At 49.7% G+C, this 25,202-nt stretch overlaps 1 protein-coding gene across 6 annotated transcripts in view; it reads right to left on the bottom strand.

Annotated features, from left to right (window-relative positions):
* Nucleotides 1–25,202, bottom strand: part of FYCO1 (FYVE and coiled-coil domain autophagy adaptor 1) — a 917,765-nt gene that overhangs the window by 228,136 nt on the left and 664,427 nt on the right. For all 6 annotated transcript variants that reach the window (XM_086964932.1, XM_086964931.1, XM_086964930.1 and 3 more), the window contains one exon: nucleotides 24,232–24,431. In XM_086964932.1, coding sequence (XP_086821058.1) covers nucleotides 24,232–24,431 — 200 coding nt within the window. The remainder of the gene's footprint in view (nucleotides 1–24,231; nucleotides 24,432–25,202) is intronic.

The following is a 25,202-nucleotide window of genomic DNA, read 5'->3' on the forward strand; positions in this document are numbered from 1 at the left end:
ATAATGCACCCAAATAATCAAAATGATGGCACACAACACCAAGGGCATCAGGATAACTGGATGCTTCAATTCAATGCTGATTGTCAATGTTGAATTCGCTTGAACGGGTGTGTAAAGAGCCATAAGGCACTCATTAACAAAGCTCTTCAAGAATTGAGAAATTTCTAATAATATTAGTGACCGCTAAAAATTGACAAGCCTGCATAATTACCACACATTCGAGAAACCTGTAACACTAGCTAAGAAAGGGAAAAAATTCTACTCTTGAAGTAGATAACAAAAAGGTACGTAAACCGTTCAACTCACATCACTGATCAACCCGTAACCATAACCATCATTAAGTATATGGTAGCTGGATCACTGCTGACTAGCACTGACCATGACATCCAAATTCTCCTAACTAAGGTCAGGCTTTACAAATCTTCAGCACTCAGTAGTCAAGCATACAGCTTTAGGCTGTTTAGATCCAGATGCAATACCCTGTCCACAATTCAGTGAAACCTGTAATGGGGGCAAAGACTAGTTTCATTTATCGGTTTTAGCAATCAAATTATAGAATATCATTTTTATTGAAAAGGACATCGACATGCTTAAATGCAACTCATTTTGAATATGTTTCTCTTGGGCACTGTCTATAAGGATTGCAACGATTATTTTCCCTTCCTTTCCAATGTCCTATCACTGAGCATTTCCCTTTTTTTCCAAACTGCTGATCCAGGGGGTTAACTCTGAACCACACTTCTGTCTTTCCACAACTTTTACTGTTATATATTCCATCTTCCTTACTCCTCCTCCATACTTTGGGGGGCCCAGGGCATACATTCTTGATTTATAAGTTTGGAACACCCCCCCCCCCCCTTTGCTGCTCCTTTTTTTCCATATTTGTGTGTAGAGCATATTTCAAAAACTTCAGTGCTCCTATTAAACCTTTTCATAACCAGTCGTCTTTTACTTTTGTCCTCTAACCTTGTTTGTTTCTGCTTTCATTTGAACATGTTGTTCCCTAACCTGGATTCGGTATAGGATAGACAAACCTTTTTTCTTTTTAAAACATGTTTTTGCTTTTTATGTTTATTTGTGGAGTTGTTTTTCCACTAAATTGGATTTTTGATTCCTTCATTTCTAAGAAATGGGTTTCAATATTCGTTTTTCTATGAATTTACATACAATAAATTATGTAATATCTGGGATATGTTTGAGTAGCAAGCGGCAAAGGGTGATATTTGAAGAAATCCACTCATCACAAAGTGACGCTTGAATATATCCTGAATAAGAGTGTGTAGGAAGGTAGATACCCGACTATGGTTACCCCCGACTTTTTGCCTGGTGTTTTGCTGGTTTTCCGACTTAGTTGACCTGGGGCCCTGCCAATCAGGACCCCAGGCCTACTGCTCTCTCTCTAAAATGGATTCCATGTACCTTAGGTACATTTCCAATTGGTACTGGGCCACCTTGTCAGACCCTGTAACTCAGGGCATCGGTGTACCCAGGGCCTACCAGGGGCTGAAGCATGTATTATGCCACCCCTGGCTGGCCATCTAAATCTGACACAACTGGCTGCACGACAGCTGGGGCAACGTGGCGTACTCGCCCCTTGCTGTAGGTATAGTATCCCTATATCTAAACTCAAAATGGACACCCAAGTTCCTATCAGTCACTCCTATGGCAGGCCTTAACAATCCTGAAGGCAGAGTGCGTGGAATCGTGTGAACTGGGCTCTGGCACGAGCCGATCCCGGTTGCAGCTTGCGGAACCAAGACCCAATGGCTGTTCCATGATAACGCGTATCATATCGGTAACTTCGGTATAGCGTTATCAAGACATGTCGAATAAGGTGTCATACGAATCGGGATGCTGCCCCCTCACCAATTCTGGCGACGAGGTTAGCATTCCGCCCTTCTAGAGGGACACGACATGTACGTAACTGTGAACCCCGGTTAAAGTTAACTAAAGCCTCAGCTCCACAAAATGGATGCTGCCACCACAGACACGAGTCTGACCTCCTACTGCTGGGAGTCCTTCCAGCGAGGAGAGCTTGGACAAAGGGTTTCCTGTCAAGGGCGGTGCTCGCACCGTCCCAGACAGGGTTTGTGTATTCTGGGTAGGTAGGGCTTTACAAGAAGGTGACTGCGGAGTGGCACCCCGGTGCTCACTACGCATCTGCCGGCTAGAACCAGTTCCAGGGGCGCGCGGCCCCTGGCCTGGGGAAAGTCCGGCAGGGGAGAGGGGTGTAACTACCCCCCTTCCTGGTCCCACCCCTAGGGCAGGACCTAGTCATGTACCCACCCCTTTCTTTAGGATAAAGGCCGGAGCGGGGACCCTTCCAAATTAGATCATTTTTGAATCAAGAATACTTTCTACGAAAGGACTTCGAGACTCTTCTCAAGATTTCTCCCTTGTGGCTAAGGAGTAGTCACCCTGCATCAGCGGGCACCATCTAAGAACTCTGCGGTTTGCTGCAAGTCCTTCCTCAAGGATCCGACGACCCAGCTCGACGAGAACTGGCTTCCCTGGCACCTCTGACCTCTACCCACGTCGTCAGCTCAGCTGAGATCTGTGGGTGCGACGAGACCTCGAGGGACCGGCCATCATCAAGACCTGCACGCTTTCTTAATCAGCACGACCACCGAAGCAATTCTCTGGTGAGTGCTCTGGGGTCCGAGAAGCCCCGACCCTGAGCAGCTCCAGCACCGAAGTGCAGTCTCCCAGCATCTCCACGATCTGCGTGGGGCCCTTCTGCTCGCTGCTCAGCACGTTGTCTGGTCACTAGCCGCTGGCTTGTGTCCTTCTTTGACGACATCCGACAACCAACACTGCTGGTCTGGTTGCTCCAGACTGGCCTTTGCTTCCTTCTTTGAGACAAGCACCCCGGACCCTCCTGGTCCACTCAAGACGCCATTTTAGGCCCACCACGTGGCCCGGAAATCTGCCAAGGCGTGTTGCCCCAATCCTGGGCCCAGCGACGCCGACAGCATCAACCTTCGTGGGACAGCTCGCACCTCCATCCTGGTCGCCGACAACGCCTCCTGGTCCGTGAGACTGCAGAGCCTAGCGTCGCCCACTCACCTAGTCGAGGTGATGGCCATCCGGTGCCTTCCTGGTACCCTCTGACTACTGGCTAGTAGTACGAACTTGGTCCCCTCTGCTTTCAGGTATCAACAATCACTGATCCAGGCTTGGATCTCTACGAACTATTCATCACTGGTCGCCGGCCAGCAACTCCTTTTCTTCTGGCTCCTGGCTCGTCAGCGAAGACCCCGACGCCTGTAAGACTTGTGCAGCCGCAGCCCTCGTGGCTAGGTAACTTCGGCATTTCGGTGCCTGCATAGCCTCCTTACTCTAGGGTCCCGAGTCCCTCGCTTCCGACTTGCCTTATCGGGTCCCCCCGAGACCATTAGAACTTTCCGTGCCCTCGGGCATTTGTTTTAATTGTGCACTTGAAGTATTTTCTTAAGAGTTTTGTTCTGTGCTTAGTACCCTGTCCTCATAAAGAGTCCAGGGCTGTTGTGATTCTAATAAATACACTGTTTATTTTCATAACACTTGTGTGGTGTCCTTTCACTTGGGGTTCAAGGGGTATGTGATGGTATAACAGCTGGCTTAACACGCCCTCTAGAGTTTAGCCCGAAGACTGCTCGTATCCACGCTACTAGGATAGCTGGTCTAAGGTTGACTTACAACCAATCACCATAAGGGTCGTTTGGACCGATGCATAGTGGTCGCTAGAATAGCGGACGCTGCATATCGGGCCAACTTCTCCCATTGGTGAGCAGCGGTTGGGATTTGAGCTTGCTGTTGTTTTACCATGCGTATCCTAAGAACATCTTGTGAAAGATCACATAAGTACTCCAGGTACATATAACTTAGCTTAGAATAATCTGAGTTCTACTGAACCAGCTGTTGTAGCTCCTCAAGGCTTAGCACACCTTGGCTACAACTCTTAGCAAGGGATCAGTAGGTAAACCCATAGTGTAGGTAGGTGCATCACTTACACCACACTAGAAGCAGCATGTCAGACAAAGGAGGAAACTCTGAGTCTCCCCTTGTGTCAGTCGACCTTCCACAGGTCACCTCCAGATATGCTGCACTTAGCTTCCAAGAGATGCGACAGCTCTGTACATCTCGGAAGTTAAAACAGGGTGCAAACCCTACAACTCCCTTTCTGATTGGTCTCTTGGAGACTTATGATGCCAGGAGGGCGGGTAACACCGACCCTTCTCATCCAGAAGAGAGTATGCCCCCCCTCGAGGGAACCCGGGGTGACCCTGACCTTATCCATCTCTCCGCAGAGGGCGAAGAGGAGGACGAGGAGCCAGAGACATCTGGGGACGAGGCAGACAAAGGTCCAGTCATAGTTAGTCAGCTAACTCAGGACAACTTAAGCCGGCACGAGATTGGTACTAGGAGACCCCTGGGGCCTCTCTCGGGCCAGCTTAACATTGGGAACGGACGAGTTAGGTCTCTGTCGAGAGGCTCTAACAGATCCGTTCAAACCAATGGCTCTCGAGGCTCTGCTCGGAGAGGGATGACATCCCCTCAGAGAAGAGTGTACGAAGCGAAGGAGCGGGAAGTCAATCTGCGGATCGAAAGGGAAGAACTTGCCCTAGCCAAAGAGAGACTCGCCTTTGCTCGAGAGCAAGAGTTGAGTGGGACAATTCCCACTGGTGGCAGCATTCCCCCACGGGAACCCAGGAGTTTAGACACTAAGCACCTGAATAAGATAGTGCCCCCCTTTAAGCAAGGGGACGACATCCACAAATGGATTACTGCTTTGGAGCGGGCCTGCACTGTACAGTGCGTCCCCCAGAGTCAGTGGGCAGCTATCTTGTGGCTCTCCTTTGAAGGTAAAGGTAGAGATAAGCTCCTCACTACTAGAGTTGAGGATGCTAACAATTACCAGGTCCTGAAGAACACACTGATTGATGGGTTCGGCTTAACCACTGAGCAGTACAGGTTGCTGTTCAGGGATACCCAGAAAACTCAGTCTCGGGACTGGTCTGACTTTGTCGATTGTGCCACTAAGGCTTTTGAAGGCTGGCTACTGGGACGTAAGGTTACTGATTTTAAAGGATTGTACAATCTAATTATGAGAGAGCAAATCTTAAGTAATTGTCAGAACCAGTTATTACACCAGCACCTGGTAGACTCTGATCTGACCTCTCCACAAGAATTGGGTAAGAGGGCGGACAAATGGGTCAGAACCAGGGTCAGGCCGAAGAACCAGGGTGGTGACCAAAAGAAGGAATCGACCAAGCCTCAAGAGAAGGGTGGGAATAAATCTTCTGATCAAACCACAGGGCCCCAAAATTCCTCTCAAAAGGGGGGGTCCCCAACTTCTCCCAAAACCCAAAAGAAACCTTATTGTCACACCTGCAAACAGGTGGGCCATTACAAAACTGACAGCAGTTGTCCCAAGGCCAACAACAATAAGGAGAACATACCCCCAAATAAAGCTTCCCAGCCTCCTGTTACTACTAGTAGTAATCCCCCAGGTGGTGGGAGTGCCCCCAAGAATCTGGGTGCATTTTCTTTGGGAGTGCCTGGGGACTCTGGCCTAACCAGGTCCCCTGACTTAGATACTCTTGTCTGTGAGACTGGCATGGGGTTTGCCAACTTCACAGCCTGTCCCAACACTTTGGGCAGGTACAGACAAGAGCCCCTCATCAATGGTTCAAAAGTTGAGGCCTACCGAGACACAGGGGCTAGCATCACCATGGTGGCTGAGAGCCTAGTCCCCTCAAGGCAACTTATGCCTGGTGCCACATACCAGGTAGTGAACATTGATGGAGTGCAGAGAGATCATCCCATAGCAGTGGTAAATCTCAGCTGGGGAGGTGTCACTGGTCACAAGAGAGTGGCAGTGTCACCAAACTTGCCTGTAGATTGCCTACTGGGGAATGATTTAGAGACCTCAGCCTGGGCTGAGGTAGAGCAAGAAACCCATTTTAAAATGGTAAACCTCCATGGTAAGGTTAGTGGGGCAGTGATAGCCACAGCCCCAGTCCCAGAAGTCCTCCCCGAACAGGTCAGGAGGGCTGTGCCAGTCACAGCCCTATCACAGAAAGATGCCTTTCCTGAACAGGTTGGCAAGGCTGTGATGGTCACAGCCCAAACCCAAACTGAGTCCCTTCCTGAAAAGGTTGGTGGAGTTGTGATGGCCACAGCTGAAACTCAGACCGATAATAGTGTTGTGAAACCTGAAACAATGGATCACTCCACTCAAACAGAGAGCGTTGAGGAGGAAGAAAAGTCTTCCACCTCCCAGACACTAGGTGAGAGCCAGCCTCCTCAGGGAACTGACTCTACCCCTGGTGAAGGAACTGCCCCAGAGGTAGTCAGGCCTAGCCTGGCAGAGCCCCTGATGACAGTGGAACCTTCCCAGGTGGGATCCAGTCTGGAGCAGGTAACCTGCCCCTCTCTACCCTGCCTCAGTCAGCCCAGGGCTGTAGAGGTCAGGGAGGCCAGTGGTGGACCCCAAAGGGCCCCCTGTCCAAAAGAATTTCCCAATCAGCAGATTAGGATCCCTGAAGCTAGTAGCCATAGCCAAGTGAAAATAAAACACACTCCTGAGGGATCCCCCTTAAACTTAGTTAGGGAACTCCCACAGCTGGACACTGTTGGGCACAGCCAAACCTGGGGCCTAAAAAACCCAAACCTGACCTGTCCCTCCAGTAAGCCAAACAGAGGGACTCAGCCTCCAGCTTTAGGTAGCCAGAGGTTGACCCTGAGAGCTCATAGCAACTCAGTACTGGAAAGAAAGGCACATATGGTGGATAGTGATTGGAGGAAGTTGCCCAACAGTAGTGGAGTCTCACTTCAGTACTCCATTCCCACACCAGCCTTTTACTTTGCCAAAGCACACCACAGGTAGTGATTCCCTATGGTGGAGACCCTCAGATACCCTTAGGGTGAGGGGTTGCTTAGTGGACCATGATACAGGGGGTAACCATGCCAGCGCATGTACCACCTCATATGGCCACTCAGGCAAAATAGGCTTACCTGGTCAAGGATAGCCTTATCTCCTTTCGTTTGGGGGGGGGGGTTGTGTAGGAAGGTAGATACCTGACTATGGTTACCCCCGACTTTTTGCCTGGTGTTTTGCTGGTTTTCCGACTTAGTTGACCTGGGGCCCTGCCAATCAGGACCCCAGGCCTACTGCTCTCTCTCTAAAATGGATTCCATGTACCTTAGGTACATTTCCAATTGGTACTGGGCCACCTTGTCAGACCCTGTAACTCAGGGCATCGGTGTACCCAGGGCCTACCAGGGGCTGAAGCATGTATTATGCCACCCCTGGCTGGCCATCTAAATCTGACACAACTGGCTGCACGACAGCTGGGGCAACGTGGCGTACTCGCCCGTTGCTGTAGGTATAGTATCCCTATATCTAAACTCAAAATGGACACCCGAGTTCCTATCAGTCACTCCTATGGCAGGCCTTAACAATCCTGAAGGCAGAGTGTGTGGAATCGTGTGAACTGGGCTCTGGCACGAGCCGAGCCCGGTTGCAGCTTGCGGAACCAAGACCCAATGGCTGTTCCATGATAACGCGTATCATATCGGTAACTTCGGTATAGCGTTATCAAGACATGTCGAGTAAGGTGTCATACGAATCGGGATGCTGCCCCCTCACCAATTCTGGCGACGAGGTTAGCATTCCGCCCTTCTAGAGGGACACGACATGTACGTAACTGTGAACCCCGGTTAAAGTTAACTAAAGCCTCAGCTCCACAAAATGGATGCTGCCACCACAGACACGAGTCTGACCTCCTACTGCTGGAAGTCCTTCCAGCGAGGAGAGCTTGGACAAAGGGTTTCCTGTCAAGGGCGGTGCTCGCACCGTCCCAGACAGGGTTTGTGTATTCTGGGTAGGTAGGGCTTTACAAGAAGGTGACTGCGGAGTGGCACCCCGGTGCTCACTACGCATCTGCCGGCTAGAACCAGTTCCAGGGGCGCGCGGCCCCTGGCCTGGGGAAAGTCCGGCAGGGGAGAGGGGTGTAACTACCCCCCTTCCTGGTCCCACCCCTAGGGCAGGACCTAGTCATGTACCCACCCCTTTCTTTAGGATAAAGGCCGGAGCGGGGACCCTTCCAAATTAGATCATCTTTGAATCAAGAATACTTTCTATGAAAGGACTTTGAGACTCTTCTCAAGATTTCTCCCTTGTGGCTAAGGAGTAGTCACCCTGCATCAGCGGGCACCATCTAAGAACTCTGCGGTTTGCTGCAAGTCCTTCCTCAAGGATCCGACGACCCAGCTCGACGAGAACCGGCTTCCCTGGCACCTCTGACCTCTACCCACGTCGTCAGCTCAGCTGAGATCTGTGGGTGCGACGAGACCTCGAGGGACCGGCCATCATCAAGACCTGCACGCTTTCTTAATCAGCACGACCACCGAAGCAATTCTCTGGTGAGTGCTCTGGGGTCCGAGAAGCCCCGACCCTGAGCAGCTCCAGCACCAAAGTGCAGTCTCCCAGCATCTCCACGATCTGCGAGAGGCCCTTCTGCTCGCTGCTCAGCACGTTGTCTGGTCAATAGCCACTGGCTTGTGTCCTTCTTTGACGACATCCGACAACCAACACTGCTGGTCTGGTTGCTCCAGACTGGCCTTTGCTTCCTTCTTTGAGACAAGCACCCCGGACCCTCCTGGTCCACTCAAGACGCCATTTTAGGCCCACCACGTGGCCCGGAAATCTGCCAAGGCGTGTTGCCCCAATCCTGGGCCCAGCGACGCCGACAGCATCAACCTTTGTGGGACAGCTCGCACCTCCATCCTGGTCGCCGACAACGCCTCCTGGTCCGTGAGACTGCAGAGCCTAGCGTCGCCCACTCACCTAGTCGAGGTGACGGCCATCCGGTGCCTTCCTGGTACCCTCTGACTACTGGCTAGTAGTACGAACTTGGTCCCCTCTGCTTTCAGGTATCAACAATCACTGATCCAGGCTTGGATCTCTACGAACTATTCATCACTGGTCGCCGGCCAGCAACTCCTTTTCTTCCGGCTCCTGGCTCGTCAGCGAAGACCCCAACGCCTGTAAGACTTGTGCAGCCGCAGCCCTCGTGGCTAGGTAACTTCGGCATTTCGGTGCCTGCATAGCCTCCTTACTCTAGGGTCCCGAGTCCCTCGCTTCCGACTTGCCTTATCGGGTCCGCCCGAGACCATTAGAACTTTCCGTGCCCTCGGGCATTTGTTTTAATTGTGCACTTGAAGTATTTTCTTAAGAGTTTTGTTCTGTGCTTAGTACCCTGTCCTCATAAAGAGTCCAGGGCTGTTGTGATTCTAATAAATACACTGTTTATTTTCATAACACTTGTGTGGTGTCCTTTCACTTGGGGTTCAAGGGGTATGTGATGGTATAACAGCTGGCTTAACACGCCCTCTAGAGTTTAGCCCGAAGACTGCTCGTATCCACGCTACTAGGATAGCTGGTCTAAGGTTGACTTACAACCAATCACCATAAGGGTCGTTTGGACCGATGCATAGTGGTCGCTAGATTAGCGGACGCTGCATATCGGGCCCACTTCTCACAGAGTGCACTTGTATTAGATAATGTGTAAACTGCTAAATGTATTTGCCTTGATATTGCTCTCTCTCTGAAAGTGGGCTGACTACATGTGCATTGCAGAATCACCAAAAAGCCACATCTGCAGGGCTTGACCGGCTCACTCTAAATTTGTTTACCTAATACAGAGCTGTGTTTTTGTTCAATAATATTTCCGCATTCTTGCCCTGTGTTTGATGTAACCACAAATCCGGGGACACCTGTTCAATGGACTCAAACAGTTGGCCGCCAAGAGAACATTCAGGAGCAGGCTCCAAGGTGATGCTTGCACCAAACATGCCTGACCCACTTAACACATCTGGGAGTGAGGTGGGCGAACCAACACCACCCCCAATTAGTTAGCAGATTGCAAAAGGGAGAGGAGATGGGGCTCCGGGGCCGAATGGAATTCCACCGGTATTATTCAAATACAAAGTGGCTGACTGGGCAACCCTTCTGCAACCTCTATTCTCGGAAGTCACTAGGCAGAACAGAATACCTGAATCATGGAAAGGCTCGACGATCGTGCCGATTTATGAGTGGCGAAAAGGCTCTGCCAAGTAACTATCGCCTGGTGGCACTGATCGACAATGAGGCAAAGTACTTTGCGGGCACCATCTTAGAGGATCTCACAGCCTGGACGGACAGCAACAAGATAATACCGCTAAATCCGACCAGTTTCGGTAAAATGTCAGGCACAAAAACAAGCATCCTTTCACTCTCTCCACTTATTGATGTGACCAAGACTGTCAAAATTTGATAACGCTGAGAGGGGGAAACTCTTGGGGAAGCTGGCATGCTGGGGAACCCCTCAGGACATTTTAAACACCTTGTCACTCCTTCACACCGACACCTGGATCCAGGTGAAGCTGGGAGGGGGGACCCACCTTTCTAGAAAAGTCCCCATAATCAAAGGCCTGAAGCAGGGCTGCATGCTTGCACCTACCCTGTTCAACCTCTTTATTGCCGACCTTCTTCAAGCTCTCAAAATCAGTAATTCACATCCACCCAGGCTATGAGGCAAAACATTGACCACTCTTCTGTACGCTGATGATGTGGTACTGCTCAGCCACACAAATGTTGGTCTTCAACACCTGCTAGACGAAATGCAGAAATATGCCTTGGAGAAAAACCTAAAAATCAATTTAAAGAAAATAAGGACCATGACGGTGAATAACAAAAGAAGACGGCAGGAGAGGTGGCATCTGGGATGTATACAAATTTAACCCACAAGTGACCACAAATACCTAGGTGTAATCATTGACAAAGAAGGGTCCTTCGCCCGCCAGAAAGAAGAAATAAGAAGGAGAGGCATGGTCATAGCAATAACACTGAAAAACCTTACATCAAAATTGATGGGGTCTTCGCTAATTCAATCAATCAATCAATCACAACATTTGTATAGCGAATATTCTCACCCATGAGGGTCTCAAGGCGCTGGGGGGTTGGGGTTGCTGCTACTGCTCGAACAACCAGGTCTTGAGCAGCCACCTGAAGGTTAGAAGGTCTTCGGTCTGCCATAGGAGGATGGGGAGTATGTTCCAGGACTTGGAGGCGAGGTGGGAGAATGATCTGCCACCAGTGGTTGTTCCCCTGATGCGGGGGACGGTGGCGAGGCTGAGGTCGGTGGAGCGGAGCTGGCGGTTAGGGGTGTAGAAGGTGAGCCGTTTGTTGAGGTATGCCGGACCAGTGTTGTGGAGGGCTTTGTGTGCATGGGTGAGGAGCTTGAAGGTGATTCTCTTGTTGACAGGGAGCCAGTGCAGGTCTCTCAGGTGGGGTGTGCTTTGGCTGCAGCGTTGCAGTCATTTCAGTAGTTTGGCCGGGGCTCCCGCTTAGAGGGCGTTTCCGTAGTTCAGTCTGCTGCTGACGAAGGCCTGGCTGACTGTTCTTTTAGTGTCGGTGGGGATTAACTTGTAGATCTTTCGGAGCATGCTGAGGGTGTTGAAGCAGGAGGATGAGATGGCGTTGACTTGCTTGGTCATGGAGAGTGTGGAGTCGAGGATGAATCCCAGGTTGCGTGCATGGTCGGTGGGTGTTGGAGCAGCTCCCAGGGCGGTCGGCCACCAGGAGTCGTCCCAGGCGGAAGGTGAGGAGCCGAGGATGAGGACCTCCGTTTTGTCCGAGTTCAGCTTCAGGCGGCTGTTCTTCATATAATCGGCGACAGCTTTCATACCTTCGTGGAGGTTGGTTTTGGCGGTGACAGGATCCTTGGTGAGTTAGAGGATCAGTTGTGTGTCGTCGGCGTAGGAGATGATGTTGAGGTTGTGCAGTTTGGTGATGTGGGCGAGTGGGGCCATGTATATGTTGAACAGTGTCGGGCTGAGGGAGGATCCTTGGGGTACGCCGCACATGATCTTGGTGGCTTCGGATCTGGATGGAGGGAGGCGGACGCTCTGTGTTCTGCTGGAGAGGAAGGAGGTGGTCCAGTCCAGGGCTTTGCCTCCGATTCCTGCGTTGTGGAGGCAGGTGCATAGGGTGTGGTGGCAGACAGTGTCGAAGGCGGCTGACAGGTCCAGGAGGATGAGGGCGCGGTCTTGCTGTTGTCCAGTAGGGCCCTGATGTCATGTTGTTCTTCTCGAGGTAGTGGTTAGCTGTTTGTTGACTGTTTTCTCGATGACCTTCGCCGGGAACGGGAGCAGGAAGATGGGCCGGAAGTTCTTAAGGTCCTTGGGGTCTTCTTTGGGCTTCTTGAGCAGGGCGTTGATCTTGGCATGCTTTCAACTCTCCGGGAAGGGTGCGGTTTCAAAGAAGATGTTGATGGGTTTGCTGAGGTGGGGTGCGCTGGTGGTGATGGCTTTGTTGAAGATGTGGTGGGGGCACGGGTCTGATGCGGAGCCGGAGTGGATGGTGCTCATGGTTTTGATGGTGTCGTCGCCGTTGATTTTGTTCCAGCTGACGAGGGGGTATCGCGGGCTGTGGAGGACGCCTGGTTATTCAAGCTGTCATTGATGTCTGCGATCTTGCGGTGTAAGAAGGAGGCCAGGAAGTTGCACAGGACTAGCAAAGGTGGGATGGCGTTGGTGCAGGTGTTGGGGTTGGAGAGTTCCCTCACAATCAATCAATCAATCGGGGCATTTATATAGCGCACTACTCACCCAGAGGGTCTCAAGGCGTTAGGGGAGGGGGGTCCGCTACTGCTCGAATAGCCAGGTCTTGAGTTGTTTCCTGAAGGCGAGGTGGTCCTGGGTCTGGCGGAGGTGGGTCGGGAGGGAGTTCCATGTCTTGGAGGCGAGGTAGTAGAAGGACCGTCCCCCTGTGGTGGCTCTTCGGATGCGGGGGACGGTGGCGAGGGCGTGGCCGGTCGATCGAAGCTGGCGTTTGGGAGCGTAGAAGTTGAGGCGGCTGTTGAGGTATCCTGGGCCTTGGTTGTGTAGGGCTTTGTGTGCGTGGGTGATGAGATGGAAGGTGATTCTCTTGTTGACCGGGAGCCAGTGCAGGTCTCTCAGGTGTCCGGAGATGTGGCTGCGATGGGGGATGTCCAGGATGAGTCGTGCTGAGGCGTTCTGGATCCGTTGGAGTCTCTTCTGGAGTTTGGCGGTGGTTCCGGCGTAGAGGGAGTTGCCGTAGCCCAGACGGCTGGTGACGAGGGCCTGGGTGACCGTCTTCCTGGTCTCGGTGGGGATCCACCGGAAGATATTACGTAGCATGCGCAGGATGTTGAAGCACGACGAGGAGACGGCGTTGACTTGTCTGGTCATGGAGAGGGAGGAGTCCAGGATGAAGCCCAGGTTGCGTGCGTGGTCTGTTGTTTGGGGTGCGCTGCCTAGGGCTTCATCCTGGACTCCTCCCTCTCAATGACCAGACAGGTCAACGCCGTCTCCTCGCACAATGTCTAAGAGCTCTTAGCTGTTGTTTACGTTGTTATCGAGGCGGTCCTTGAAGGAGTTTTTTTTGGCTGATCTGATGAGGTGATGATGCTGGCGTATGACGTTGTTGTGGGCTGTTTGGTTCTCTGGTGTTTGTTTGTGGCGCCATTTCCTTTCCAGATTTCAGCAGTTTTGTTTAGAGGTCTGGAGATTGGGGTGAGGATGTTGGTGCAGTCTTCAATCCAGCATCTGAGGCTGCTGGCGGCGGCGGCGGGGTTGGTGGGGTCTGTGGCCGGGTTCCGGGCAAGGGCTGTGTGTAGCGGGTCTTCGGTGATTTTTCTCCAGCAGCGGTGGGGGATAAGTTGGGTGCAGTGGTGAGTGGTAGGCTTCTTGAAAGAGAAGTGGACGCAGCGGTGATCAGTCTAGTGGAGTTCGGTAGTGTGGCTGAAGGAGACGTGGGGGCTTGCGGAAAAAATGGGATCAAGCGTGTGTCCGGCAGAGTGGTTGGGGGTTGTGACGAGCTGTTTGAGTCCGAGGTTGGCGAGGTTGTTGAGCAGAGTGGTGGAGTTGGTGTCGTTGTTTTCCTTAACTATGCAAAATAAATAAACTTGAACTTGAGGTAAGAATTTAATTTATGCCTAATGTAGCATTTTGAACAAGTTAATATGTGTATACATTTTCTTGTCTGACTACAGATTCAGGTATGTTCCAAACGCTCAAGGGAGATTTAGCATGGCTGAGTCTGAAGAGGTGTGAGGACAGTAGAAAAGGAACACTACACTCTAATTGGATGGCTGATGCCTTGAAGACAGCAGCCATCGAATGATGTGAGTAGAGTCTGTAGAGTCTGCCATTTCCCCTCATTGGATGAGTGCTACTATATATTTAGTAGCAGTCATCCAATGTGGAAAGATTAAGGCAGCCGTCTAAAGTCTTCCTACCCTGGAAGTGTAGACAGAGTGTCCGATTCACAAACAGTCTCTGCACTCATGGCAGAGACTCCACAGTCCTGGAGGGAGCTCCGCAATGAGAGATGCAGTGCAGAGATCCCGCCACGAGTGCAGAGCCTTTTAGTGAATTGGGCCTTCAGTGTTTTCACTGTACCTACATGTTTTCCCTAAAATACAAGCATACCTTTCATGTGGAAAGAAGGTTGCTGTTTTATGAAAACTTCATCCAGACATGCCACATGGGTGGCATGCATCCAACAGCGAACTAAGAAGATGGCTGGATAAAGTTAAGCTCCTTTGGTGTTGTAATGCTAGCCCAGGTACTCACCAATTACCATGCCACAGAGAGAGAGTAATTTTACATGACTTTATGCCACCGGGTGTAAATCAGAACTCAACATTCTAAGCTTGCCTTCGACTCCTTTCTCCAACTCTGACGTCACAAGCCTACGGTGTACAGTGGAAACCAAAAGAGTTCCAGCGTTCTTTTATTTACAAGACACTACATCTTCTGCTTTGTTAAATTACAAGTTGATACTTTTACAAAATAGATAAATAAGTAAAAACATGCATAAATACACAAAACAAATACATGAATAAATACACAGATAATCATAGCTATACAGGTAATTAAAATTCTTCAATTAAGTGTTGTGGCGCCTGAAAGTCTAGATTGGGTCACAGAAAACCGGGAACTAGAGTCAGTGATCTGCGTAGGTGAGGTGGAATTATCAGTAGAAACAGAGCCTACAACAGCCTGTCGAGACCCAGCCTCTAGATCGATATCGATGTTAGGTGAGTGATGGGCCACATGTTGAAAATGGGAGGAATCTCTCATAAGAGACGTCCCAGATGCTGTGGAGTCCCCGTGTGTCCTTTGGTGTTAGCGATAGTAAATGGTTCAGTCTCAACAGAAGCATCAGACTTTCTTTTTCTTTGTTGTCTGAGGAACATTCCGTCTCCTCTTGTAAAGATGACATCTTTTACATGGCGTCGTCTGTCAGCAAATATTTTCATCTTCAGTTTGCTACCAAAACATGAATGTCTTCCTCAGTCTTGGATCTGAGGTTGGTCCATCGGGGCAGCTTGTTCGTCATGGCTCTTTAAAACATGAGAGCTGCAGTGCATTCTCCTGTCGGTTAGTGAGTGGTTGAACACTAAGCTCGAAGAGTAGTGTTCAAAACAACTTTGAGGTCAAGCTTCTCCAATGCAGCACACTGAACAGCTTTCTTCACAGTACTCATGATTAGTTGTACCAGACCACTGACATGGGGTCAAAGAGGAGTGCTTTTTCCATGCTTTATATTGAGGTGATTTAGAAAGTCTTGGAATTCTGGATTATTAAAAGGTGGGCCATTGTCAGATTTTAAGATTGCAGGTACACCTCATGTCACAAAGAGGCCTTTTCATGTGTAGTTAATGAAATATCTTCTACCAATGGAAAATGGGAGTATTCATCAACAATAACTAGAACATCCATTCTCAAGAGGACCAAAGAAATCAATAGCAGTTTTCTCCCAAGCATGGTGTGGCAATTCTGACATGTTCAAAGGGTGCTTGAGATGAAAGAAAGTTGCATATGTGACAAGTCTTCAACTCTTTTTGACCCTTTTGTTGAGATACGGAAACCAGACTCGATCACAGAGAGCTCTCTTAGTGGCAACTATTCTTCGATGTCCCTATTGGGCGATGTCAATCACTTCTTGTCAAGACTCTTGGGAATAACAAGTTGTGGACCTATCAGAATGAGGCCTTTCGTAACCTAGTTGCATCTGCCTTTAGCGTTTTTACTACACATAGATTATGGCATTAATTTTTGTAATGGCACAGTACCTTTAATTTGCGGCCATTTCATTCAGTTCCTGGCCACTGACATGTAGACTTTCAGTGTTCTTTATCTTTTAGCATTTTATATAGGCAGAAATTTTGCTTAGACTCCACAGGTGTCCGTGTTGATTCTGCTCTTCGGCTGCAGCACACTTGGCATGGACAAGTAGTTTGCTGAACTACGGCCAACTCCCTAGAAGTGTGCTTTCAGTGAATGGGCTTCATATCCCCTATCTCATCACCAGTTAAATCGTCCTGCCAGCCCAGGTACTCACAAATAACCGCGCCACAAACGGAGAGTAATTTTACATACATCTCGATTTCGCTGCGTGTAAGTCAGAACTCAACACTCTAAGCTTGCCTTCAACTCATCTCTGCAACGCTTACGTCACAGGCCTCCGGTGTACAGTGAGACTACAAGAATTCCAGCGTTCTTTCATTTACAGGACACTACAGGTGTGACAGTAACAATTACTGTGAAGGTGAAATTTCCTGGGATTAGTCTGCAAAAACAGTGAGAGAGGATGCAAGAGATGGCGAAAAACAAGTGAGAAGGAACAAAAAGAGGCAAACAGGTCAAAGAAAGTATGAACAAGAGTGATAAGTAAAAAGAGGCAAAAAGGCTAGAACTGGAAAATGATGCAAGAGTGACAGTGTAAAAGTGAATGTAAAACAGGCAAAAAACTGAGAGAAAAATCTAAAGTGACAGCGCAAGAGTGAATGGAGAAAAGGGCAAAAATACAAAGAGCTGAGAAAGAAAGCAAGAGTAACAGTGCAAGAGTGGTACAAGAAAAAAGGCAAAAAGTTCAGAAGGTGGGAAGCAGAAAGGACAAAGTGAGAGAGAAAGAGCCAGAGCTGAAAAAGAGGCAACAGGCAGAGGAGCAAGGCACGAGCACAAGGCTGGAAGCTTTGTGCAGTGCCACATTGTAGCAGGTGTGAAATGGCCAGGCCTGGCTGGAGGACCAGGCAGAGGAAAGGCAGGCAAGGCCAGGCAGCACCTTCTTAATCATCATTAACATATTGAGTTATGTTGTGTACCCTGTCCATGTATTCCCTTGTATTTACTAATGTATTTTAATAACAAGCATATAGAGATATTCATAGTAATAATAAAAGAACTTGTTGCGCAAGTTACTTACCTTCGGTAACGATATATCTGTAAGAATCAGTAGTTAGTATTAGATTCCTTACCTTAGAATATCTCCAGGCGTCAGACTGGGTCTGGAAACTTTTGCGTAGCAGTACCCTTGCGCGTCCGTAGGCGTCGTCTGCGGCTTCGCATCAGTCGTCGGAGTCGTCGGAGTCGTTGGCGCCGGGATGAGGTCGCCGGAGTACTTAGACGCCGCCCTCGCGGGCTGACATCAGTTCTTATACATAGCTTTTCCGTGCCAGAAACGCAGAGCCATGATAAAAACCAACACTGGTGCCATGAAAATAGGGCCCTGAAAGGGGATGACCTTAACCCTAGATGTCGGTTCACAGAACGGGGTGGATGGGTGGTCGGTAAGAATCTAATAGTAACTACTGTTTCTTACAGATATATCGTTACCGAAGGTAAGTAACTTGTGCATCTGAAAGAAACAGGTTAGCATTAGATTCCTTACCTTAGAATAGATACCCCAGCAATACCAACCCCGGTGGTGGGTCTGCGAACCGATGATCAAACCAGAAAGTCCTGGAGAACGGAACGGCCAAAAAAGCCATCTCTCCGGACTTGGCTGTCCAGGCAGTAGTGTCTTGCAAATGTGTGCAGCGAGGCCCATATAGCTGCCTGACAGATGTCCTGCAAGGGGACTCCCCGGCCCAGGGCAGTAGTAGCCGCCATGTCCCAAATGGAATGGGCCCTCAGCCCAACAGGAGGCTCCTTTTTAGCCAAAGAGTAGCATACCTTGATGCACAACATGACCCACAGAGAGATGGTCCGCTTGTGCACCGCCCGACCTTTCTTAGCGCCCACGTAACCAACAAAGAGTTGGTCATCCACCCGGAACTGGCGTGTGCGATCCAAATAGAATGAGAGTGAACGTTTTGGGTCCAGACGGTAGAGCCTCTCTTCCTCTTTCGAGGGATGCAGAGGCGGAAAGAAGGTGGGCAAGGTGATGGACTGCCCGATGTGGAAGGCTGTGACTACTTTGGGCAGGAAAGAGGGTCGCGTCCGCAACACAACTTTGTCCGGATGGACAGAAAGGAAGGGAGGTTTAGAGGAAAGAGCCTGGAGCTCACTCACTCTCCTGGCAGAGGTGATGGCAACCAGGAATGCAATCTTCAGAGTAAGGAGACAAAGAGGACAGTTATGAAGTGGCTCGAAAAGAGCGCACATCAGATAGGTCAGAACAAGGTTCAAGTCCCATTTAGGCATCATGAAAGAAACAGGAGGAAACATATGTGTGATGCCCTTCAAAAACCTATTTACAACTGAACAAAGAGGGCTGATCAGGGAGCCTTAAGAGGGCGGAAATAGCAGAGAGGTAGCCCTTGATAGTGCCCAGAGCAGAGCCCTGCTGGGCAAGAGAGAGAAGAAAGAGGAGAACTTCTGAAAGAGGGGCAGAAAGGGGATCCACCGCCTTTGCTGTGCACCATGCCACAAATGTGTTGCACCTGCAGACGTATACTGATTTTGTGGAGGGACGCCTGGCTGCCAGAATGACATTACAGACTTCAGGAGGCAAGTCAAATGGCCGCAACAGCCACAGCTCAATCTCCACGCATGTAAGTAGAGACTGGACAAGTTCGGGTGGAGGACCGTCCCCTGCTGCTGCGACAGAAGGTCCTCCTGAAGAGGCAGACAAATCGGTGGATCGACAGACATGCTGAGTAGCTCGGTATACCAGTATCTTCATGCCCAGTCCGGAGCCACAAGGATAACTTGGGCCCGGTCGTGTCTGATCTTATTCAGCACTCTGGGCAGGAGTGGTATAGGCGGAAAGGCATACAACAGACCGCAGCTACACTCGCGACGAAAAGCGTCTCCGAGCGAGTGCCGCCTTGGAAATTCCAACGCGCAGAACTGATGATATTGCTCGTTCTCTTCTGTGGCGAATAGATCTAACCAAGGCTCTCCCCACTGCTGAAAGAGGCCTTGCGTCACTTCCGAGTTCAGACGCCATTCGTGATCCATCAAGCACTGACGGCTGAGTTTGTCCTCCCTGGCGTTCAGGGAACCTGGCAGGTGTTGAACCATCAAGGTCACGCCCTGATGTTCCAATCACTGCCAGAGGGGCAGAGCGTCCTGGCATAGGGTCCACGACCCCACCCCACCCTGTTTGTTGCAGTACCACATGGCGGTGGTATTTTCCTTGAACACCTGCACTACACTCCCCCGGACAGAGGGGAGTAATGCCTTCAGTGCAAGCCTGATCGCCCGCAGCTCCAGAAGGTTGATGTGGAGCTGGGACTCCGCCGGAGAGCAGAGGCCTCTGATCTCCTCCTCTCCCATGTGGCCCCCCAGCCCTGGAGGGATGCGTCCGTCACAACTACATGCTCCGGTTGGGGTAGGGAGAGGGATTTGACGCTGACCCAATCGCGGTCCGTGAGCCACCACTGCAACTGTCTTGCAGTGCCCTCCGAGATCAAGACATGGTCGGACAAGTTGCCCTGATGCTGGGCCCACTGAAACTTCAGGTCCCACTGCAGAGCCCTCATCCGCCACCTGGCATGATGCACCAGAAGGATGCAGGAGGCCATCAGCCCCAGAAGCCGCAGCGTCAACCTGACCGAGACTCTGGATAACTGGATAACGGCTGAAAGATCGGAATCAGAGCCTGAATATCCCGAACCCGCTGGTTGGGAGGATAAACCTGAAACTGCACTGAGTCTAGAACCGCTCCGATGAAGAGGAGCTTCTGAGAGGGACACAGGTGTGACTTTGGCACATTGATGGAGAACCCCAGCAGGTGCAGAAGGTTGGCTTTAGTCTGGAGGTGGCTGACGATCGTCTGGGGCAAGTCGTTGAGGTAGGGGAAGACTGAAACCCCTAACCCCGGCCGCAACGGGGAGCACAAGGCCCAAGAGGCCTTGGCAGCCTGCGTCAGCACCACACTATAGGCAGAACCAGTGTCTGGGGAGGTGTCCAGACCACCCATCTCCTGAACCTCAGGGTCAAAGGATGTGGCCGGGTCGTAGAAGTAAAAATCTCCTAGCGGATGTCGAATACGGCGCTGAGTGGCAACGGACCCGAATCAAGGGTAGGACCGGGGTCAACGTCGTCCTGGGACGGCGCCGGAGGCGACACCCTGGTGGCCGGTGTCGGCGAGGTCATAAGGTCGACCGGCGACGATCCGGATCCGGAACCGGATCCAACGGGACCTTGCGGCGTCAGGACTGAAGTCGCTGACAGCGCCGGGGCGAAAGCACCCGACGGCGCCGGGGCCGAAGCACCCGGCCCGCGTGGGGACCCAGTCGGGGCCGCTTGGCCCGAAGGCGCCACGGAACCCGACGGAGGTGTGAGCGACCTCATGGCCATGACGAAAGCCTCGATCTCCTAAGGCGTCGCGTTCTGCCCAGGGACCGGCGGGTATGGAGCAGGCCGCGATGCCTGCGGCTCCAGCGGAGCCGCGTGTGCAGTGTCGCCCGAACCCACGGCTGCGTTGCGCGAGCGTCGGGGGGAGTCAGAACAGCGATGTCGCCTCTTCGACTTCTTGTGCCTCGTACCTGAGGACGTCGAGCCTGAAGACTGATGATGACTCCCGGAACTGTGGTGACTCCGGCCCCACGACCGGTCCCTCGACCTCCTTCCGGACCGGGACCTCGAGCGGCGCGGGGCTGACTGCCGGAGCTCGAGTCGCCTACGGGACCGCTCCCGTCTAGCTTTGGACGTCAGGGCCCGGCAGTCGGAGCAGGACTTGTCGTCGTGGTCGGGGCCCAGACAGTGAAGGCACCGGCGATGGAGGTCGGTAACCGACATCAGTCGGCTACAATCGACGCAGGGTTTGAACCCGGGCATCCCTACCGGCACCGTCGATGTCGAGCGACTTCGAAAGATGAACAAAAAGGATCGAAAAAGTTAGTCAAAAATTGACAATGGGTACTACTTTTTCCGGATCGGCGCTTGCTGGCGTGGAAAAAAGAAGAACTGACGTCAGCACGCGGGAGCGACGTCTAAGTAAACCGGCGATGTCATCCCGGTGCCAACGACGCCGACGAAGGACGCGGAGGTGCAGACGACGCCTACCGACGCGCAAGGGTACTGCTACGCAAAAGTTTCCGGATCCAGTCTGACGCCTGGGGATATTCTAAGGTAAGGAATCTAATACTAACCTGTTTCTTTCAGATACTGGCGATATGTGGAGAATATAAGTAATTTGGGAATGTTAAGAAGTGTTGTGGAGGGTTTGTTTGTTATTTTTGTATATCATTCACAATGTCTAACATTGGAGTGTAGGAAAAATATGCAAAATAGATACAACCAAACCAAGTAAAAATTATAAGTACTTAGGGATGACACTCTGCTGATATCTGCCACACTTGCATGATTCATAAGTGCTACATTATATATCCCAGAACCACACGTAAATTCTATTATGAGCCATGTAGCTTAGTTGTATTTTGAGGTTTGATTCGACAGTAGACAAATTGATGTGTACAATTAGCAGTAACATATACATTTGTCTGCTTCATTATGATGGTAGTTAAAGTGTGTGCCAAATAATAAATATAATCATTCAGTACTGATGGGACTTCCATTTTGTCTACTCTGGGAGACAACAAGCAGGCTACCCTAATCCTGTAAATTCTTTCTGGGGCATATGCATCAGTTCACTGAAAATGTCTTATCAGCTTTGAAAAAAGTCAGGCATCAACAGTACAGAATTCAGCAATGAAGAAGGCAACACTTTCAGAACAGCTTACCAGAATGCAGCCCTCCAACTCTATTGTTAGAAATACTCAAGGACAGGGTCATTTCTCTCCCCCTTTCAATGGGTTCATGCACCACGAGGCCCAAGTCAATGAGCTACACCATCAAGCCTTTTAAACACCGATTCCCCAGGGATTGTTGGGCTGCGACACCGCGATTCTCCAGTGCCGCTAAGCTACAGTCGCCGACTAGGATGATGCCGGCTCAAGCAATGATCAACATCGGGAAAGACGATCGCCAGCGGAAACCTAATAAGATGGCTGAAGGCTCGGTTGAGCTGTGAATAGCAGCTGAGAGGAGATTGGCTTGGGACTCACCCCTCCAGTGTAGTCCACGGCCATCGCATACCTTCCGGACTGGGCATCGGTTGGTCTGCTTCCTGCTGCGACTGCCTCTCTTCTATGCTTCCTGTCGCAGCTGCTTTGGAACCTGAGATGCATCCCACAATCCAGACAGCGAGAAATTTTCCGAACTGCTGCCGCCCTGGTATCCCAGAGTGATTCCCTGGTGTGGCAGGAGAGAGCGACGAGTTCCCGTATTCCACCCTCGTTCCCCCGTGACTGCCCATCCATTGACCAACACCTGGAGTCTGCTTCCCCCCCTGATTTCTTCAGGGGTATACATAATTCTGCAAGCCTCCATTCAATGGTGGAATTCTAAGGGACCGGGACCGGAGTCCTCCATCTCGCGGTGGTGATCATGCACAGGATTTCACCGCATGCAGCCTCCTGGCGGTCTCTACCATCGGGAACCCCGCCGACATCTTATCGGTGGATGGATCAGTTCTTAACAGCCATTTTATGCCCTTATAAAGGCCCTGTCCGCAGCCAGACCGCTCGAGTCAGGTGAGTTCAGCCAGCCCCTGGTGCTGCGATGCAGTGACGCCGACAGGACTAACGATCTGCATACAAGACTTTATTGGGAACTCTGATATTAACCTCTTTTTAAGGTACACAGGACTTTTTGAACTAATTCTTATTCCTGCTACAGTCTCATTGCCACATCCCCCACCACCCTTTTTGTTCTCCGTTTCCTGCATTTGTATTACTGCTGCATTCCCATTTTTTTTCCTCTTACATATCATCCATCTCTGGATAACTGTTTGTTGTTGTCATGTATTCCACCCTTCCCTATTTATTTTTGATCCTCTCATTGTAACTAAAGTAACGTGCACGTCCACATCCATGTAAAGCGCTCTGATACCTATGAGTTTAGCCAGCTCTATATAAAACGATACAAATAAATAAATAAATAAACAGAAGGGGACAACACACAGATTGTCCAACATCTCCCAAATTCTTAAACACAATTATTTTTGAATGATGAAGAGTGGGCGAAAGATGAAGTGCTGCTTTTTGAGGGAGATCAAATGACCCTTTAATATCTATTTGGTCAAATGTTCTGAGGAACCTCCAATGCAAAAACCAAGGAACCTGAAAATGATTTAGGATCTAGATTCTCTGACCCGCCTGCTCCAAAAAAACAAAAACGGTTGCAAAGTGTATTAGATACCTGTTACACTTATCAAGGATGTTTCTACCACTATTCCATTTAAACCATGCAATACGTCCATTCATTTATTACATAACCTGGAATATCTGCTGATTCCCGCTACAGATACTAATGTTACAAGAACACCATGGCATACAGTGATATATTTGGGATTTAGTAAACCATCTCTCTGTTTTGGATAATGCAACTGACCAATGTGTACTTGTGAGCCTAACACAAATTCATAATGACTGTGTTCACTCAAACCTAATTCGATGAAATGTCATGGGCATCAAACTTGCTAGCTTTGCCAACCACAGAACCATAACAAGAAATCAATACAGAAAATGGGCATGGTGTTCGAGTGGCTCATCTTCATAAATATTCAGACCTTTAATGGAAACCAAACTTTGCCTTATACCCACTACTACCTCCTTCCTGCGATTACTCATTTGTAACCCTCCTAGAGATAGACTGCAGTGATGTTGCAAGCACTACAGGGCGGTGCATCCATATTTTGTATGGAACTCTAGAATTGCAGGCCAAAGATCCGAGCCAAAGATATATGACCTCTCTGTGATTTTCAATTAATACCTAAATTGAGGCATACCGAAACAAGATAAGAGCCAATATAAAATATTACACAAACACTGGACATTTTAACAATGAACCCATGTATACAATTTACAGAAGTAACAATTTATATGCAACAGAATTAAAAAAACTGACACACAAGAATAACAAATATTTGTTTTAACTAACCGGAAACTCCATGTATTCTGTGTGTTGCAGCATTGTTTAGGTCAGGAGAGCTTTCCTGGCTATTAGAACATTCTGAGTCATCACTAACCACCACACTGGGTGCACTGTAGCAAGCATTACAGCATCGTTCCCTCTTCCCGCTGTGTTTTGTCATCTTGTAATTATTGCAGCAATAGTAGCAGAAAATGCCTCCACACAGCCTGAAATCGAATGAAAGAAAAAGAGACAACAATTTTACTCAGTCCATCCACTCATACCACAGAAGTGAACAGTTGCAGAAGTTTGTGAGTTTTTTAAAATCATTTTTGTCTGGAGGAGGTGCATAAGAATAAGTTACTTACCTGTAATCCTAGTTCTCTTCCAGGGGTATCCTCATCAAAGTCATAAGCATTGAATATTCCCACCCATGTGCGGGACCCCGGAAACAATATAAAAATATATATGTAAAAACACATATATCTCGCTCCACATATATGTATGTACATATATTATTTTTCTCACCACAATGCAGCTCCATAACTGAGGGTAAAAACAATGTAAACACATATACATGCACTGCAATTATTTAGGAAGCAAAAGAAAGCAAACACATTAGGTCAAATAATCTTTGAACTTTGTGTTTTAATGAGTAAACCGCTCATAAATCCTGAAAATTTCTTATAAATAGACATTGTTAGCCCTCAGGCTGCATTGTAAACACAATAGCAGAGAAAATGAAACCATTTTCAACAAAAACTGGCACCGTGCCTTTAAGGCAGCCATGACCCCAGGCTTCCCATCATGCCTCAGGGGTGACAGTTAGGTCAGTTGTTCTTTGCATAACCCTGAAGACAGGGCTCAACCACAAGATTGAAAACAGTACCAAATCTCATTTACCTGGGGAGGCGGGTGGGTTGCTTATGACTTTGATGAGGATACCCCTGGAAGAGAACTAGGATTACAGGTAAGTAACTTATCCTTCTCTTCCAGGG

The sequence above is a fragment of the Lissotriton vulgaris genome, chromosome 4_1 (assembly GCF_964263255.1).
Source record: "Lissotriton vulgaris chromosome 4_1, aLisVul1.2, whole genome shotgun sequence".
NCBI classification, from domain to species: Eukaryota; Metazoa; Chordata; class Amphibia; order Caudata; family Salamandridae; genus Lissotriton; species Lissotriton vulgaris.